Genomic DNA, 20,668 nt, shown 5'->3' with positions numbered 1-20,668 from the left:
GGTATACTGGAGGGGTCTTTTTCGTTGAAGGCGTCGTTTCCGCCGATGAGCAGAGCGATGATGTTGAATTTGTCTTTCTCGGGTAAGAAGTTTTGGACCGCACCAATTCGGGCCCCAGGTAGGGACAAGATATTGAAATTTGGAAAATCAAGATGGCGTGCTTGAGAATCCGCAATCAGGAGATTTTTTGAAGATGATGTCTTGAGCAAGTGATATCTTCTGTCGGACATTTTATCGCGGGGCAACCATTGCTACCCCGGTAAACATTTCAAGTATCTGAAACTATTTAATAAGTTTATCACAACAATTAACTGTGTCAAGCTAATCATGCAGCGTTTTTCTGACAGTTCCAAATATGTTTTTTTTTGTGTGTTTCCAGATAGCAAATTACCATGAATGGTCAACAAAGTCAACTAAATTTATATTTGATTGCATCCAATTTGTATAGCTGATAGTTGATTATGATGGCCTCACCGACATTTCAAAAGAATGGTGCATATGCTGGAAATGTCAGTAATCCTCATGCACCAAGGAAGCCAGTGCCTACTCTTGTATTCCGACAGAAGTCATCACGGCCCCTCTTGCTGAACAGTCAGTCCTTAGCTTCTAATTTTAAAGCTGTTACATCAGGAGATAGATCTTCAGCTAACAGGTGATTATAAAAAATACTATTAATTACGGGATCATACTTTTCAAGTAATATGGCTACCATTGAAAGCGCATCAAGTTAAATTGAGTCAATTATTGAAAGTTAACTTTTTCTGATTATTTTTTGCAAAAAAGTGCGAAAATAAGCCTATCAATGCTATTGAAAGAAATTTGGCGATGTACTTTCAAACAAAAGAGACTTCTCATTGGTAATTCCATTGAGTGCCTCGTTATCTTTTAAAATATGTGCTCGAGTAGGTTCAGAAGATAAACCTTCAAATCCAGGACCTTGGACTAAATAACAAATTTTCAAAGCAATCACAAATTTTACACTTTAATTGTCGCAGTCGCTGTAATAAGAGAACAGGACTTAAAAATTTGGGCAAAGTATTCGGTGTCGATGATACAATTTGTGGTTTCAGTAAAGCTTGTTATCATGAACTAGAATCCCGAAAACAGCATTGCTTACAGATCTGAGTAATTGACCTTGCTTTATTATCGAAGGCTTGTTTTCATATAGGCTAGATGTGTAGCACGTGCAGTCAAAACACAAGGTCTAGGGTTCGAGTACCGACTCGTGAGGTTATTATTTTTACTCCCTTGAATTACTTTTAAAGTTTCTTCCAGCGCCTTGGTAATGTTTTTAAAAAAAATTAATTCATTAAGAAATTTCATAAATATTTGGGTTTCTTAAGCGTTTTGTTCATTTATAAAAAAATTGTTGTCGCAAATGCTTAATTTACTATTTCTATCAGATATGTCTAGAGTATATGTGTTCATTCATATCATCTGATCCTACCATGGACAAAAAACGAAGTAATAAAAACCATTCATTTTTTTCAAAAATATTCATGTTCAAAAATGTCGGAATTGTCTGTGCTATTTCCACAGCATACTTGCTATGCATTCAACCCACTCATTGAGTCTAATTGATTACAAGTTCGTTTTGAGTCTAATCGATCCTGTTGATTTGGACTGTATGATCTCCAGAGGCTCAAAATCACTTAAAACATGGTCCAACTGTTATCCAAGACGATGAGAATAGCCATGACCGAGTGGAGAAGACGCGCGGCGACCTTCAACACAAAGGTCTGGGATTTGAAATCCCGCTTCGGTCATGTTCGGAGGGGTCCCAGCGGCCTCCGCGTGCCCAAGGTTGGACTTGATGCGGCAAAATGGATGACATCTCTCTCCACACGGATTAAAAGGTCCAAGGTTGAAATGTGGGAGCTGAGCCGGGGATTAATAATAAAAAACGAGATTATTCGCGACAATTATCACGAATCTCCTTTTTCAAGAGCGTGATCGAATGAAGGCGTCCAATCCAGTAAACACCAGTCAAACCATGAGTGTCGTCCGTAAAGTGCGGTCAATCTCACTCCCTGAATTCGACAGGAGATACGAGTTGTGTTTGTCATTCATGGACCAATTCAAGACATGTCCACAACAACACGAAGCTGTCGAAAGGCCAGAATTTTGTGTAAATCAAGCGATGCGTAAAGTGGTCTGCAGAACGACTCACCAGAATTTTCCCTACCACTGAGGATAACTATGGCGTGGCCCGACGACTGCTGGAGGAACTTACAAGAATGATCGTCTCATCTCAAGGACGCTTCTTAGGTCATAAGTTTTCGATTGTTCAAGAAAGAGAATGTCATACAAATTAGAATCTTGTATTCCACGTTTAATGAAGCCAACCAATCGATATCAGCCATGAGTTGGGACGTTAACATAAATTTGTGGCATCATCTCTTATCCTCAAAGATAGAAACAGAGTCACACAGAAGGCATGGGCGCTTCATAATCCAGGGCCAGTATGTCCTTCGTTACGGGGTTTGCTAGATGTTTTGGTTAATCGGGTTAGATCTCTGAAGGGTTTCGCGTCCAGTGTGTCCAGACCTCAGCGAGAGGTCAAAGAACTCTTTCTTGCTTATAAAAGACGTGAACCACCATAACTTCCGAAGTTAAACGTCAAAGCATGTCAGCAGTATCATCGCGTTTATAGTTGCCAAATGTTTCGAAATGCAAATGTGCCAGAAAGGAGTTAAGTCTTCAAGAAGCTCCAGCTTTGTTTCAGCAGTCTACTTGAGTCGGTTCTACCTCAACGAACAGAATTGTGCCAGGAATTGAGAGGCTCGGAAACAGTATGTGAATTTCTTCGAAGAGATGATCAAGACTGGTCATCTGGAAGAGGTACCGTAGCAGGACTCCTTCCTTACAGTCGGAAGATACGTGATGCCTCATCATGTACTTTGGAAGCGGGCCTCCTCGACAACGGATAGTCGTGCAGTCTTCAACGCTTCGGCGCCGGCATTTCACAGTCCTAAGCAACCTGTTCCAAACCGGACTTTTTCCAAATCTTAACACGGTTGCGATTCTTCGGGATTACCTTGACTGAGGACATCAGCAAGATGTATCGGCTTCCAAGGATCGCAGCGTTCATCAGCTCTTCTGGAGGTACACTCCTGAGGACCCTCCCAAGAAGTGGAAACTACCCACGTCATCTACGGGGTATCCTCCAACTCCTACCAAGCAATCCGTGGACATCGAGACACTGCTAATGTTGCCGCATCCGATTTCATGAAGCCAGCCGATTTCATCTTTCCCGTAGAAGCCAGAACAGTCGAAGATGCTTGTCGTCTCCCCAAAGGAATATAGCAGTACATAAGCATCTGCAGGCATGCACATTCGCATAGGGTCCAGCTCGAGCAGCGATGTTATGATGGAGATCCCTGCTGATCATGATAGAGATCCCGTTCTACGACATTGGCCAGACACATAAAAACGTTTGGTTAAGTGTAGATCCAAGGCCGACACATTCAGGTGCCGGTTCTCGACCATTTGAAGCTCCACAGGATGCTCGCAAGATCAAGAATATATTCCAGGGGTTTCTAGAAAGAGTATAGAGCCAAAACTCCTCAAAGCAGTTTCTTATCCAGATCCTCTGATAAAAAACCTAGAAGAGCCAGATCGCATTTTTTCTTCCGAGTTGCTGTCTTCCGAGTTGCTGTCTGAAAATTAAGTTACTATAAAGTGGATCACTTTTAGAACCAGTGTTGTTGTTTTGACATCTTACCTCTAAAAAGTTTGTCAAACCGCGTTGATTCCGCATGCAACTTTTGGATGAGTGCAAAAAAACACGATAGCATTGAAATTGGATACAAAAAAATTTGCAAATTGAGTGAAGCGGACAGGTGCAAGTTAACTTCTGCTTCATCAAAGAAGCGTAATTCGCTTTTTAAAATTTTCCTGCTATTCGATAACGTGTTTATCACCTGGTGCTTACATTGCAAGTATATGCGAAGTTGTGAATCGTGGGCAGTTTCAGTGGTTAAGTTATGTATTTATGAAATAGCGGTAGCTGGTTTGAAATTCCTTGTCAAGTTTTCTTGAAATTTTAGTGCGCCTATCTGCTGTTTTTTTTTGCTTTTCTATGCGAAGAAATGCAGCTTTGCCTCTGTGTAACGATTGCTTTCTGTAGGTTCAAAAACATGTCGTCGAGAAACGTGCCGGTGAAAAGTCAGTATGCATCAGCTGTGGCGACGCAGCCAGTTGTTCACACGGATTCTGCTTCCTACACACCACTTGCTCAGTACTTCACATTCACCGGGCGTCTCAACCCAGTAAGAGATGGCAAATCAGGGAAAGAGTTGGAAGGGGGGACAAATGACGTCATCAATAAGTTGGAGAGTGTTTCCTACAAGCTGAAGTTGAATCAGGATTTACAGAATGGTGATGCACACAGAGACGAGCACTCAAAGGATGTCAACGTTGAAGGTTCAATGATACACAATGAGTTGTTCTTTTTCAAAAATGGAAAAAAAAACAAGTAGTATAGCTAGCTGATAAAATAATAACAAATATGAGTCCAGTTGGCTGACTATTAAATGGTGTCTTCATTGCTTAAGGTTTTACTCTAAAGTGGGGTTTCTGACTAAATTTTATTCAAATTCACGTTACTGATAAAACAAGGTTCGGATGGTGATTTTTGCCAGTAGAATTCAAGAACTCATTGGAAGCGTTGTTTGACCCTCAAAATTTCTATCGATCTAAGCAATGTTATTTTCAGAAGATCTAAAAAACCATACAAATGGCTTCATAGAAGAGACTGATACACAGAAGACAATCAAAAGCGAAGAGCAGCAGTGTTTCCATTACTTTGAGCCCCATTTACATGCAGGTATACTAATGGCAAAAACTTCAAACAAACCTAATGAAGTAAGAAAATCAACTTACTTATTTCCAAAAAAAATTGCTTGCTAATTAAAAAAAATTTATGTTCAAGGTAGTGTGAATTTTCAATTTTGCGTGCACAATTGACGAATTGATATTTTTTGATTAGTTTTGTGTGTTCATTGTTCAGTTTTTTTTGAAGGGAAAAACAACAAGTACGGCAGAACAGAAGAAACTCAGCCGAGAATTGGAGGGGCAAATGAGAACGGGGTGGTGGAGTTTGTAGAATGGGACAGCAGATATGCAGGGGGTGACAATCAGCTGCTAAAGGTCGGCAAAGGTCAACGACCCCAGAGTGCGGCAGTGTCATACGCTCTACATCGACAGGTAATTGAGGTTATTAAATGCGAAAATTTGTTTGCTGGATAACCATAGTACTAATGAAGTAAAAGCTACTCCCCTTTGCGTGTGACAAATCGATTAATCTGGCGATTAGCAAGGGTATTTTGAAAAGTATATTGTCAATATCAACATTTTTGGTCTCATTTTTGGTTAGAATTTAGCTTCCTATGAATTGAATGCGATGTGTTCAGATTTCAGAATGCTGTAGGAGTGTTAAGATTCAGTTTATTGGCGAAAAGATGACTTTTTTTATTAGAGGGAGCTCGGAAAGTTAAGAATCATATTGACTTTTCCAATCTAAGCTTCTGGCAAGCTTAAACTTCATCTATTATTTTTAATTAATGGCTCTCTTTTGGCGACAAAATCAATATTTTTACTGGAGTTAATAATGTGCTTCTATATAAGAGTCCACGAGAAGAGCAGAATTTGAGTGTTTATTTGGACGGATTGCGTGGGAAAAAGAGACCACCTCCACCTGATAACGTGTCTGTCGATGATGGCGCCTGCAGGTACAAATACAGTGTCAAATCTAAACAAGAGAGCAGGCGTCCTCACTTCGTTAATCTGCATTCTGCACGAATTAACAATGATCGATCTTTGTCGGCGTCCGTTAATAGAGAGAGGAGATGCGCTCGTTTGAATAATCAATTGGTTTGTAAAAAGCGCAGCATTTAATTCGACATCTTTGCAGCATCTTCATTCATTGCACGTAAAATCAAAGTTTGCACCGAACTTTTTTCGTGAAAGCCATTTCGCATGCGATATTTTTGTCCGACCACTCTAGACAGTGGCACGAATTTTTTTTAGACAAAATTAGGTACCCCAAATATGCTCCGTTAGGCATTGAGTGAGTTATCACATTGAAGCAATTTTAGTTGAGATGCGGAATCCAAAAATGTCTTTTTCATTTTCGGACAAATTCATCGACGAGTTGAAAAAAACGTGAACGATTTCGAAAAAAACGTGAACAATTTCTAGTTTCGAAAGTGGAATTTGATTTTTAGATTTCTAGCGGAATAAAAACTTTACCGATTGATCAAGTTTTCTCTAGCTGGGTTCATTTTATCAAAAAAAGTGCCATTCAAATATTTTTCTTGAAATTCTAAGAGCCTAAAGGGCATCTATTTTTTCTTTGAAATTCGATGAGATTTTTTAAAGAAAGTCAGCGTTTTTTCATGTTTACTTGCGTTCATTACTTTTTTCCAATATTCAGTTGGCTGTTTTTTTTCTAGAAAAAGTATTAAAATGCTCTAATAACTTCAGAAGTGCATTGATAACTTTTAATGCATTTATGGATGCACTATGGCATATATGTCCTCTTTCAGTTCAACTCAACATTTCATAGCATCTGTTCTCTGCTTTATTTGTGGCTATTGTTTTTCATTTTTTAAGTGACAAGGGCACAATTGGGAAGGACGCGAGACTACTATGCACTGTTCAGAGATTCAATACGGCGCTTAGCACAAGTGATTTTTATATTTGATGGCATTTTTGCTGCATAGCCTTGGCACGGTATTATCATCTGTAGCTGCATCTTTTGTGGCTAGTGTTAACTGACGTTTAAGAGCCCGTAGCACAGATGCGAGGACGTGAGAATCGAGGTAGTTTTTTTCGCAAATCTCGAGGTAACCAGTTGCAGTCCGACAACAAACGTTTTTTGGCGTGTTTGCGAAGCGCAGCGTCTCGCCTATGTAGTATATTAAGGCACAGTACTCATTTTGTCCGTTTAGGGTGAATATTACGTCCATGCTTGGGACGACAAGGTAGTGGGTTCAATTCCGCCGAGCACCCAGTAATAATGAACGGCGTGATATATCACCTTTTCAGATCGTGTGGTTTTTATTTTTATTTGTGCAAAAAGTTTTTGAATTTGTTTCCACTGAAGTTTAATTTTTTGCCGTTTGACTATTGATTTGAGGTCAATGAACGTAGTGAAAACTCTTTTCTAGGTTGTTATGTTTTTTTTTACGCTAACATGTTATATTTTGCGGTGTGACTTTTGACTAATATTTGGTGGCATTTTTGCGGCATAACATTGATAATTTATGGCATCTGTTGCTGCTTTATTAGTGGTTAGTTTTAGTTACTTTCAAGGATCCGTGGCGCAGATGCGAGGAAATGAGACTCCTCATTTCAAGGTCGGAAAACACATCAAGTGTTCTGTTAATCAAGGTTTTCACCTTTTTTTTGTCCAGCAAAAAGATGGACAACGTTTCCGAAAATTTATTAGGAGTCAATAAACGCAGTGAAGACTCTAAGATAGGTCGTGATGATTTTCTTTTGTTTTTATTTCATCAGGAAATGTCCGCCCTCAAATTTGTTTTTTCGCCGCTTGACTTTTGATTCCTTTTTAAGATAAGTTCAATTCTTTTGTTGAAAGGAAGGAAACTCCACTATCGAGCAACGAAAAAGTTTGACTTCTAGTTTCGAAAACGGTATTTAATCATCAGATTTTCGAGCGAAAAAAAACTTTTCTTTTGATCCAGTTTTTTTTTCAAGTTGGGTTAATTTTATCAAAAAGTGTCAATCATAAATTGTTCTAAAAGATCAAAAAGTTTTAGCTCATTTTTTTCATTGGAATTCGAAATTGGAGGTATTTCAAAAAAACAAGTCCGTGTTTTGTTTGCGTTAACTTTCGTTGAGTACTCTTTTCCAACTGTCAGTTGGCTGTTGCAAAATTTTAAAAAATGAGCGGAACTTGCAATCTAGTCGGAGCATTCTGTGCTTGTCGTACGGAAATGTGGTCTTCATTGGCAGAATTATTTATATCGGTTGAGTCTACTTAAATGGGAATTGGTCAGTGTCCGAGAATTTTAGTTCACGGACTTAGTTCAATGAATGGTGTCTTCGTTCGCACAATTCTAATTTCTTACATTGAGTGAACTTGTAAGTGCTGAGTAAGTAGAAAATAGAAAGCTCTTTTCCATTCCGGTCAGGAGACTTTTTCTATTTGAAATGTTTTATTGAATTTTTTTTTTACTGGCTTGTTTCCTCGGTATTCTTCCCAAATCTTGGACTTTTATTCTGACTTGAACAATGTTATATGGACTCTTCTGTAGGTCGTGATGATTTAGTGTTTTTTTTTCTCAAATTTAATTTCTCGCGTTTGAACGGTCGATTTTTCCATTTGTGAGAGCAAGTGATGTATATTCGGGAACTGGATTTTTTTCCCGTAAACAAATTTTCTTTTAAGTTCGTAAACTGCTCAGGCTTGCTCAATTTCTGGAAATTTCAAATTAAATTTTTTCTTGGTGCGTTTCAGGTTGTAATTCATTTTTTCGAAAATGTTAATTGAAAAAACATGTTGATTTTTCTCGAACTTTTGGTTTTCGTCATAATATCTGTCGGTTGATTCTCCGTTTTTTTCCTAATGCAATTTATGCTGTCTAGTGCGCTTTTCGAGCAGTTTCTTTTCAAAATAAGTTTTGCTTGTTTTATTTTTGATTCAAACAGTTTTTTTGTAATTGAAAATTGTTCTGTAGTTCTAAATTTTCCAGCTCTGATTATGAATAATTTTAATTTTTTTTTATGTTTTAATTTTATAGCTTAAATTTTTTATGGCTTAAGTTTCGTTTGTTTTCGGCTTACCGAGGGTTCACACAAGTTTTTTTGTCTTGGTTGCCGCTCGATCATTGATTCTCAATCCTTGCAGAGGCTGTTTTTGAGCTTCATCCGAGTCAAAGTTATGGAATTTTGGTTTGAAACTTTTTTCGATTTTTCTAGTAATGTTTTTTTTCAGAATATCAACTTTTTCTATTGAACATGTTGTAACACAATGTTATAATTGTATCGCAAGTGTTGCGAACCTTCGGTTCGTCTCTGTGTTTAATTTTGAGTTCATGTTTTGAGTCCAATTGAAATTCATCTGCCGAAAGTAGCACGCTCCTAAAACGAACGTGGAAACGGCGCGAAAAAACGTGTTAACTTTTAGTTTCGAAAGTAAAATTTAATTTGGTTTCCAGGCGGAATAACAATTTTACTTATTGATCAAGTTTTTTGAAATTAGGTTATCATTATTGTTCATAGAGCTTTAAGGGCTTTTATATGTCTTTGAAAATTCAAAAGTTCGAGTTTTCCCAAAACAAATCAGTTTTTTTTTGTTGTTTCCTTGCCTTTATTCTTTTCTTACTGTCACTTGGGTATGTTTTTGAGTTTTCTCAGCGGAAAAACTCGCTTTCATGTTATAAAAAAAGTTTCAATAATATTTTTTGAGCTTTCAATGCATTTAATTTTCCTTTATACATTCGAGAATTGAAGTTTTTAAGAGTCGTTTTTTTTTTCAGGAAAGTGTTTAAGTTTAATCAGGCTCAAATTTACCGTTTCGTGATTTGTCTTTTGGTTTTTTGAAATTTTAGTTCATTTTTTGAAATTTTAGTCAAATTTTAGTTTGTTAAAAGGAAGGCAAACTCCACTATCGAACAGCAAAAGTGTAAAGGTCACGAAAAACGTGATCGATTGCTAGTTTCGAAAATGGAGTTTAATTATTGGAGTTATCAGCGAAACACAAATTTTTCTGTTGATCCATTTTTTTTTTCAAATTGGCTTCATGTTATAAAAAAAGTCAATCCTTTTTTGTTCTAGAAATTCAAAGAGTTTTATGGCCATCTATTTTTTTCTTGGAAAGTGTCTCAAAAAACAAGTCTGTTTTTTTTTCTGTTAACTTCTGTTTATTGACTCATTACTTTTTTTCAACAGTCTATTGGCTATGTTTTTGAAAAAAATTGAATTTTGTTTTCTATTGTGCGTTCATTGACACTTTTCGAAAAGTCTAGTGGCTCTGTATACAGTGATTGAAATTCAATTTGATTAATTTTAATAGTTTGCATTTATACCGTTTGTGTATCATGAATTTTATTTTTGTGCTTTAAAGGCTGTGAGTTTACCTTGTTTTCATCAATATAGTTGCCTCATAAGAGCTTTTGAAAGGCGACAAATATTTTATTGCGGTTGTGCTTTATGCATAGAAACTTGGAATCTCAAAACTTTCGTGGATCAAATTTTTCGAGACAATCTTTGTTCGGCTGAACGGTTGCGTGCACAAATATTGCCTGCTTAGTTACTGCTTGATTAAGAGTAATGAACGAAGTGAATAGTCTTATATAGGTACTGGTGATTTTTTGCTGGCTTTTCGGGAAAAAATTTGTTCACGCTCAATTTTGATTTTTCGAGGTTTTAATTTTGATTTTTTTGTTCGCTTCATTTTTTTGTTAAAAAGAAGGCCAACTATCGAACAATAAAAATCTAAAGGTCACGAAAAACGTGATCAATTTCTGATTTCAAAAATGGAAATTAATTATCAGATTTCCCAGTGAAATAAAAGTTTTACCTATCGATCCATTTTTCTCAAATTGGGTTAATTTTATCAAAAAGGTGGCAATCATAAATTGTTCTTCAACGTCAAAGAGCTTTGAGGCCATCTATGTTTTCTTCTAAATTCAAAAGTTGAATGTTTGTCAAAAAACAAGTCAGTTTTTTGGAGTTACCCTGCGTTTATTACTCTTTTCCAAATGTCAGTTGGCTATGTTAAATTTTGTTTCAATACTAATATTACACTGGCAATAATGTTTCGCGACATCGCTTTCGTCAAATTGAACTTTCGTTCTTTTGTGCGACATTCAAATTTTTCAATTCAGTGGCTCTCGTCTTAATTTAATTCGGATTTTCGCTGTGCTTTTTAGTGTGATATCGCAAGTGGCGTGAAGCTCTCTTTCACCTCTGTTCAAATTAGGTTATTTTTTGAATTAATCAGATATTCATATAATTATCTTAAAATCAAAGAGAACTGGCGATTCGAAGTGTTCTACGAAAGTTGATAAAACTCCATGAAAATTAGGCCTTGTTTCTAATTTGTCGAGCGCAGTAACTTGTTTCTGATTATATGTTGGCTAGTTTTTTTTTCGTTTAGACTCCAGCGAAGCCTGATCCTCCAAAACGACCAAGCAGCAGCTGCAGTTCAGCCATGAAGACGAAACCAGTTGCTGCTGTTGTGAACTCTTCGCCCAACCCCTTTCTTCGACCAGTGCCAATCATGCCCCCTCCTAGTTCACACGACGGGGTCTTCTCCAGCCACTCAACAGAATCGAGTGTTGCTGCTGGCCAGAATGGAACAACGAAAGTACAAAATGGCACTTTGAAGTCTTCAAACTTCGCCAGAGGAGTTTCAGTGTTCAACAGTCGGTAAGTTTCCGGTGTGCAATAACAAAAAAGTCAAAATCTCCAGTTAGATTTTGGCAAATAGTTTTTCTCAGTCATTCCAGGTCCGCAGTACTTTCTGCAATACGTTCCCGGCGTAATTTTTTTAGTGCTTTTATGCTTGGTTCATTGGGCGCTATGTTCAAGTGGAAAAAAAACGAAGTGATTTTTATTTACATAGATTGTGATGATTTTTTAAAACTTTTTTAGGTAAAGTCTTAAGTTTATTCACGTTCAAATTTGAATTTTGATTTCCTTTTCAATTCAGTTCAAAATCATTTCCTAAAACTTGACTATGAAGTTCCAAAACTGTTAAGGTCACTGAAAACCTGAATGACTTCTAGTTTCGAAAATGGGCTTTAATTTAAGAATTCTCAGCGGAATGAAAAAATGGATGGATCCAGTTTTCTTTATGTAAGATAATTTAGGAAAAAAGTGTCATTCATTAGCAGTTTCGTTACAATTTTCCAGCCATATGCTGGCTATTTTCTTATATTGGGCTATAAATTGCTACTAGCTTGCAATATTGAGGATCGAATTGGATTAAATGAATTTAGCATATTCGTGGATTCTCTGAACCAGAGACGCTGGGTTGCTAGAAGACAGTAAGTTGAGTGGTCTCGATGTAGTTAAATCATAATCACGCTCATCTCGTGTGTCTTTTCTATCATTATGTTGAAGAATATCAAAAGTCTGAAGAGCTATTTTTCCTTGTAAGAAAGAAAAGAAGGGGTTGTCAAAATTTGAACTCCAAATTCGTAAAATGGTACCAATAAAAAGGGGGACTCTTTAGGTGGCGAGGGGTCGGATCCTTAAATGGAGGGACGTCCCCCTCCCCCTCTCTAAATTGGCCCCTGCGTAATGTACATTAGATCTTTTAGAATTTAGCGTTTTGGTTCTTTCTTTGTCGGAGAAAGCAAGAAAGAATTTATTTCTTCGAATCATTATCGTTAATACAACAAATATCAAAATATTTAGTTATCAAATAAGTGTTTAAACTATTGTCTTAGTAAATTCATGTCAGGGGATGATAGAAAAAGGCAACAGCGATGTTCACTATACACCTATCGTGAATTAAGTTGGGCTGAAAAGAAAAGAAGTATTAGAAATATAGTTACACAAGCCATCAGCTTAGTGTATTATTACGAACCTTCTTTTTTTCTAACCTAACGCGCAAATAAAAGTGTTTATTAAGTGTTAACTTATTTGCTAATGTCACTGTAGCATTGGAAATTGCATAGCATATGTAAGCGTCCGTGGCGAAGTGGTTAGAGTTTGAGACTTAGTTTCAAGGTCGCAGGTTCGAGTCGCAGACGGAGCTGAGTTAGTACTAATTCGAGGCGTATTTCTAGTTTTTCTTATTGCACTTCATAGAGCTGCTTCTTGTCTTGTTATCGATAGTTTTTGCGAGGCGAAGCTTCGCCTCTAGAAAAAAAAATAAAACTTATGCCATGAATTGTATGAAAATGCTTGTTAATTTAGATATTTGAATACATTAGCTTATACGAGTGTTGTTTGCTACCATTTATCATACAATCCAGCTCATATAACAAATACCTATATGTTCTCCTTTTTAAAGAGTTTTGAAAATCTTAAGACAATCATAAAAATTGCCATATCTTGTAAGCTGAAAAGATTGTGCAAAATTTGAGGCTATTTAAGCTTAAAAGAGAGAAAAAAATTCATTGAAGTCTTTCTCTTAGTAAGTTAATATTTCCTAGTTTATAACTGTCTGAGTTTACAATTAAATAAAGATCGTGTTCCGATATGCTTACCATAGTTTGATTTTTATCCCTAATTTTGTTTAGCAAGTAGGATTAATACTTGTAGTTTCTTCGCACTAAGTGCGAAAAAACTATAGAGCAGGGTGTTTTTTTTTCTGATTTTGGTTACACCGAGGAAAGATAGTATGATATCATTTGAAAGCCATATTAATCGTTATTTGGATTCCAAAAAAAACTTGGCTGGGCTGTTCAGACAATAATTTAGCCAGGTTGGTAATTTTGTTCGTTTTTATTTGTTTTTCTTTATAATTACAAAAGTAATTGGAACATTCAGTGCTACTTGCGCAGCAACAGTCTCTCCTTTTGGTTACTTTGAATCTACTAATTGACTTTGTTTTTGCTGAGAACAGAGCCGCCATGGTACAACCCCAACCAAGGCCGCCCAGGTACAACAGCTCCGGAACAGGACAGACCTCGACAGCCAATCAGAATCAACAGCCAGTGAGCGATCACAATCATACAACGAATACACTTAATTTGACTTCGTCGACGACAGATTTGAGCCGAATAGCCGGCGAGAAGGTGATTCATATTGCTTAGAGAAAATGTTGTTATTGTAAATCATAATCCTGTGATAACGACAGTTTGTAGCACTACATGCGAGCTCAGTTGTCGATAACAAGCCTTTTTGATCATTGATTCGGACAAACATAGATCTGGTGGTTTCGAACCGCCGACAATTCGAGTAAGAGGCGGATTCACTAGCTATTTCATATGACTGTAAATATGAAATACTGTATCATAGTTGGCGATTTGTGCATTTAGGTCTCATATCTGCAGAGAATCAATTCTGGCAGTGCGCACATGAGACTACAACAACAACAGCAGCAGCAGCAGAACTTGAACAACAGCAGTGCTACTGGTGGTCAGTCAGTGGATTCTACCAAACAGACTGACGCTTCCACGAACCACAGGATGGGTGCCAAACGTTAGTAATCCGACTCTTTAATGTATAACGAGTATAGTGTTGCGCAGGAGCTTAAAATATGTTGCAAAGACTTCCTAATATGTTTACACTTGAGATTAGCGAGCGTTATCTAATCGGAGTTAGACTTTTTTCGGTATAACAACCAGTTTAACAAAATCAGTTCAATCACTATGCAGCTTATATGCTCAGTTTCATTACACTTGCGAGCAGCGTAGTGTATTAGTACGACCCTTCTTGTTTCCTAACCTAACTCGCATATAAAAGTGTTCACTAAAATTGTTAACTTATTTCGTGGCATTTTTGCTATAATCACGATCGTTAGCATTTCATAGCATCTGTTCTCTGCTTTATTTGTGGCTGATGTTTGTATTAATTAAGCGTCCGGGGCTGAGTCGTTAGTGTGTGAGACTCATAATCTCTAGGTCGCAGATTGAATCCGAGACTTAGCCGAGTTTTTACCAATTCGAGGCATATTTATACTTGCACATTATAGAGCTGCTTTTTGCCGTGTTCTCGATAATGTTTGCTGAGTGAAGCTTCGCCTCTTTGTTGAAATTCAAATTTAAGTACTGCGTGTGTGATAGTTCCTACAGGGTAGTTTCGGAGGTGTTTTTTCAGAGTAATGAACGTAGTGAAGACTCATATATAGGTCTTGCTGATTTTTTTTTGTTTTTTTAGGCAAAACTCTTAAAATATTGATGCACTTAGGTCTAATGCACTTTTGAGTTCGATTGAAATTCATCTGCTAAAAGTGACGTGAATAGCACTCTCCAAATACGAACGTGGAAATGGTGCGAAAAACCTGAACGATTTCTAGTTTCGAAAGTGGAATTTATTTTAAGATTTCCCAGCGGAATATTAACTTTACCTATTAATCCAGTTTTCTCAAGTTGGGTTCTAATTTTACAAAATCAGTTGTTTTTCCGGCTCAACTGGTGTCTGCTCAAAGATTGCTGGCCTTGTTTCCGCTTCAGTTTTGTTCAGTTGCTAATTTCATATGTGTTGCTTGGCATGTTTACCCAGGATTCATGTTTGTTAAAAACAGTATTATGAAAGTAAATGGGATTGGGTTTTTTATTTTATTGTTTTGAGACGCTTTGGAAAATTTACTAAAAAACGTATCCACTTATGCAGAAAAGATCTGTAAATTCGTTGAACCAAAACTGTAAATTCGTTGAACCAAAAATCCAGGATTGGTAGGGTAGTTCTCGTTGAACCAGAACTGTAAATTCGTTGAACCAAAAATCCAGGATTGGTAGGGTAGTTCTCGAGAAGTTTCAAAAACGTTCAAAAAATCAAAAATTTGTATTTTTCGAGGGGCACAGGTTTTTGTGACAATTTTTTTTTGCGTAGTCGTGTATGCAAATGAGCTTTTCACAGCCCGTTCTTCGGATTAAATCTAAAATCTACGATATGAGAGACTCTTTTCGGTTAAAACTTGAAACACCGCTCAAAAATCAAAAGGACCGTAGCTTTTCCGAGGACAATAACTTTTTGTGAATAAAATGCGGCAGGCCGCTAATGCAGTGAAGCTTTGCAGGGATATTTTAAATCCTTCCTTTTATCGCTCAAACATACCGTAAATTTACTGCATTAGCGGCCTGCCGCATTTTATTCACAAAAAGTTATTGTCCTCGGAAAAGCTACGGTCCTTTTGATTTTTGAGCGGTGTTTCAAGTTTTAACCGAAAAGAGTCTCTCATATCGTAGATTTTAGATTTAATCCGAAGAACGGGCTGTGAAAAGCTCATTTGCATACACGACTACGCAAAAAAAATTGTCACAAAAACCTGTGCCCCTCGAAAAATACAAATTTTTGATTTTTTGAACGTTTTTGAAACTTCTCGAGAACTACCCTACCAATCCTGGATTTTTGGTTCAACGAATTTACAGTTCTGGTTCAACGAGAACTACCCTACCAATCCTGGATTTTTGGTTCAACGAATTTACAGTTTTGGTTCAACGAATTTACAGATCTTTTCTGCATAAGTGGATACGTTTTTTTTAAAGCAAAAAGCTTTAATTCTCGGAAATGTCAACTTTCTGATTTGTTGACCGTTTTTTGGACTTTTCTCTAACTATCCTTTCAAATCTGATATCATAAGTTTAATCGACCCCACAGGCTGTTTGAAGCTGACATTTCTAGTTTGCTAGGTCCAAATTTTTTGGAAAAATTTGTTGCGTTCAACCAATGAAAGTTTTGAAACTTAGACCGTTTTTTCGAAGTTTTTTTTACTCCACTCGAAAATTACCGTGCTAAATTTCAGGTTAATTTTTTAATCGAGAAAACCAATTTCTGGACTCTCCTATTCTTTACCGGCCACGAGCTGCTTCAAGCAGAAGTTTTTAAACGGACTTGGCAAAGTCAAGTTTTTGAACTTCGACCGTTTTTTTTTTGGAAAATTTCAAAGATGTTAATTTCAATCTAAACAAGCGATCGATCAAATTTTTCATGCAGAAGTGACTACTCCCTATTTTTGTCAGAGAATTTGAAAATCTCAAAAAAAAAAATTTTCCCTTGTCACTTATTTTATTAGAGAAACAATTAAGGTTTTGGTCGAAGTCCTTTTTTCGAAATTACGCAGTTCTTCCCGCATCGGTATAACAAATTCAAAAATATCAAAGACGTATCTCCAGCTTTAGTTGATCCTTAGGTGTCCTTCATCGAAACATATGAAAATTTAAGTTCACCTTATTTCTTCCAACATTTTTTTTCGACATGCTTTTTTATGATTATCGCAAGTTGTGCTTCGCTTCTGTATCTACAACAAACTTCGGAAAAGTAAAATTTGAAATTTGAGTCAGTATTTTCTGTTTTTTTTTGCATTCATTGTCTCGTGTCCAAATCTGTCTGCTTGCTATGTTTGAAACAACCAAGAGATTTTCCAGGCGCGGATCTAGGAATTTCTCGAGCGGGAGGGGGGGCGGATTTTCAAAAAAAATTCCAAAATTTTGACGACCTTTTTTTTAGGTCGACCATATTGATTTTCCGAGCTTTCCTAAAGCACTATAAATAGACCCAAATTGGACGAATTTTAGTGCGCCGCAGGCAAATTTTTGGAAAAAGGCGTTTATAGGCACTTGTTGGAAAGTTTCGACCAAAAAATTGCGTTTTTTTCGGCGCGCGCACATCCCTCAAAATTAGTATAGATTGGCACCGAAGGGGCCTTTAGAAAAGTTTTGAGGGGGACACTTTGTGTCGGCAGTAGGTCAAGTCCCTGAAGGAGGGGGCTTCCGCCCCCCATCTGCTACTGGATTGTGCTATGTGGACACCTTATTGATACTGTGGCATGTTCTCCGTGTCGCTTCCCTATTTTATCTTGTTCTCAAAGTTGAAATGAATCAGAGTTTTTTGGATAAATGTAACATCTTTTCTCTTTCTTTCCATATGTGAATTTTTGTAATGTTAAAGACGAGAGGATGAGAACCAAAAAGCCGCAATTTCGGATAGCCAAAGAAATGGTTAAAAGCTGAAAACTTGCATAAAATGCCAATGCTGCGTGAATCTGATTTTGTGTTCATGTTTAAAAGTCGATTCCTCGTTTTTTTTTCGGAAAAGTCTTGAGTTTTGTTCAGGCTCAGCTCAAATTTACTTTTTTGGGGTTTCACGTGATTTCTTTCAAGTTCAGTTAATTTTTTTTTGATATAAGACATGGCTATCGAACTGCAAAAAGTGAAAGTTGACGTCTAGTTTTGAAAGTAGCGTTTGTTTTTCAGATTTCCCATCGAAATAACAATTTTACGTGTTGATCCAGTTTTCTCAAATTGGGTTAAGTTAATCGAAAAAGTGCCAATCATAGGTTGTTCATGAAATTCAAAGAGCTCTAAGGGCATAATTTTTTTTTTTTGAATATCGAATGTTGAGATTTTAAAAAATTAAGTCGGTGTTTTTTCTGTTTACTTGCGCTCATTGACTTTTTCCAGCTGACTACTGGCTATATTTATTTTAATGTTCGGCTATCCGGAACCTTTTTTTCGGATCTCTGAGTGTTCGGCTATGTGACACGCCACCAAAAGGAGGATTACGACTATCTATACGGAAATCTTTTTAAAAACTTTTCCCTCTAATTATTCGTTTGCCACTGTACTGTTCTTACCAATACAAAAATGAAGAAATGTTTAGAAAAATAGTTATTTTTTTTGAATTATTTTATTGTAGAGCATTTCGTAGTGCAGAAAGACAATAGATGGGAGGTTGTGGCTGATAGTTCCACCTTAGCCGACAGCTCACTAGACCGAAGCAGTCTACAATTAAACCAAAACCACAGTCAGAATACTAATGCTAACCATAATAAACCACAACAACCTCTGCCGACGGCCCCCTCTCAGACAGATAAGCCAGTTCAACCAGTGAGACCCATGCTCAGAACAGACCACGTCTCGCACAATCAGAACACGAGTCAAAGCGATCACAAAAGCCCACAAGTGAAGACGAAAGACTCGAATAATAGTTATAATAATAGTCATAATAACAATGCAGTGGTAGTGAAGGTGATGAAAAAACAGTCAGTTGGCAATAGTGAGAGTCACAATTCACAGAAGATGTCGGCCAAAAGAGAACATAGTGATAAAATGGGTGGTGGAAATGTAGCGAATAAGCGCTCCAGCTCATCAGAGAGTCAGAACACGAACAGTTTGGGTACGCTCATTTTGTTCAGAGTTTAATTTCTATGAATTTTGTTTTGTTCCATCAAAAACAGACAGACATTTTTTTTTGATTTGATGTTTCTACGATGAAAGCTTTGCGTTAATTGTTCGGACCACATCATCTACGAGTTTCCAATATGTCTTTGAAAACTAAGTTTTTGATAATTAAATTTTTGGCTAATGTGAGCATGTTATTCTCATATAAGTTATAAGTTTAATTTATCTCTATCTGGAAAATTAAAATGGGAATTGTTTGTTCAGGAGGCCCCAACACGCGTAGCAATACAAGAGCAAAACTTACCTCTAGAAATCAGTCGGTAAATCGCAAATCAACAACTCAATCATCTGCAAGTGGGAACACAAGTAAACAGCAGAGCAACGTGACGAATGGTGGTGAAGTGAGAAGGGGAAAACATCAGAGACTACCTCTGGCCGACTTGGAACAGATGCACAATCAGACAGATGAGACAGACGTGAACAACAACAGGTGAAATAGGAAAGGGGTAGTCCCTCATAACTGAAGGGTAAATGACAGAAAATTATATTGGCCCATCAGAGTTGACCATTCAAGTCTATATTCAAGCTAAAGATATTAACAAAGGGAATAAACTGAACTTAAATTCAAAACTTAGTCGAACCGCGAAAATTGAAATTTCAGCGTTAACAAATTTTAACTTAAAAAAAACAGTACTTGTTCACGCCGAAATTCGAAATTTCTTAGTGTGACTTTTCATTTCTTTCAGTTTCAGTTCATTTGTCTAAAGGAAGCAAACTCCACTATCAAACAGCGGAAGTGTAATGATCAATAAAAACGTGATCTATATTCGAAAGTGGATTTTAATGTTCAGATTTCCCTTCGGAATCAAAACTTTAACTATTGATCAAGTTTTCTCAATTTGAGTTAATTCATTTAAAAAGTGCCAGATTTATTGCGTGAAAGTTCAAGCGCTTTAAGGCCTTTCATTTTTTGCTTTGAAACTCAAAGGTTGAAGTTTTTCCTAAAAACCTTCAGTTTTTTTTCATTTCCTTGGATTTGTTCACTTCTTTTACTTTTTGGTGTAGGCGAAGCATCTTTGGTGTAGGTGAAGCTGTGTTGTAACATATGTGTATTGCTTTAGTGTGATGATAGCTCCCATGGGCAAGGATAGATTGTCAAGACCGGATCTGAAGTCGAATGGGAGAGGTTTCTCCCGAGCGAGGAGTTCTACAAGAGAGAACAGCAGGGCAGATGACAGCATCAACAGAGACCGAGACAACTCCTCCTCTCTTGTGCCTGCCGCTGCCACTACCCTCAGAAAACACAGGTAAATTGTTTTTTTTTACAGTCTTTTTTTTTCTGTTCACTTGAAGCTCAGCAAAATTACGGAACGAAGATTACACTCTCCCTTAACAAAAGTGCAAATGGCGGTAACGTCTATGTATAGGGCGACAAAGGTCCGGAGCTCGAATCTGACCAGGAAATGTTTGTTTTCGAAAAATCCAAAAAAAAATCATTTTGAAATAACATTGTCAGCTTTTATCGTTCACTGATTTTTTGTCGGCTCAGTTGCAACTACAGCGCGGTATTTTATTTTGATCAAGCGTTTTTCCGATTTAAGGTTTTTGTTTTGGTTTATATGATATCAATTTATTTATCTAATATTGCTTTGCTTAACTCAAAAATAGTTTATGATTACACTTGCGAGCTTTAGAGAGCGTAGTGTTGTAGTACGGCTGTTCTTATTTCCTACCTAAATCGCAAATATTGGCGCCACTTTTGGTGACACCTTTACGGTTATGATAGAATGTGATTTCACATTCAATTAGTACTAAGTTAACACAGTTTGCACAATTTTTTTTGCAACTCAATATATTCAATTTTCAAAATTCATAATTTATACATAATTGGGCTCCAT

General features: G+C 36.9%; 1 protein-coding gene across 1 annotated transcript; it reads left to right on the top strand.

Annotated features, from left to right (window-relative positions):
• Positions 1 to 383: 383 nt before the first annotated feature.
• On the top strand, positions 384 to 20,077 carry LOC134856014 (putative uncharacterized protein DDB_G0277255; the record flags this gene model as incomplete). The annotated part of the gene is made up of 10 exons (XM_063872387.1): positions 384 to 652; positions 4,130 to 4,425; positions 4,718 to 4,828; positions 5,024 to 5,208; positions 11,129 to 11,400; positions 13,550 to 13,721; positions 13,965 to 14,127; positions 18,286 to 18,765; positions 19,035 to 19,260; positions 19,892 to 20,077. Coding segments are annotated over exons 1-10 (2,282 nt in total), but the record flags the coding sequence as incomplete, so codon positions are not given.
• Positions 20,078 to 20,668: the final 591 nt, after the last annotated feature.

The sequence above is a fragment of the Symsagittifera roscoffensis genome, unplaced genomic scaffold (assembly GCF_963678635.1).
Source record: "Symsagittifera roscoffensis unplaced genomic scaffold, txSymRosc1.1 SCAFFOLD_387, whole genome shotgun sequence".
Taxonomy (NCBI): Eukaryota; Metazoa; Xenacoelomorpha; order Acoela; family Convolutidae; genus Symsagittifera; species Symsagittifera roscoffensis.
The sequence above is the reverse complement of the archived record's forward strand: the minus strand, read 5'-3'. Positions and strand labels throughout refer to the sequence as shown.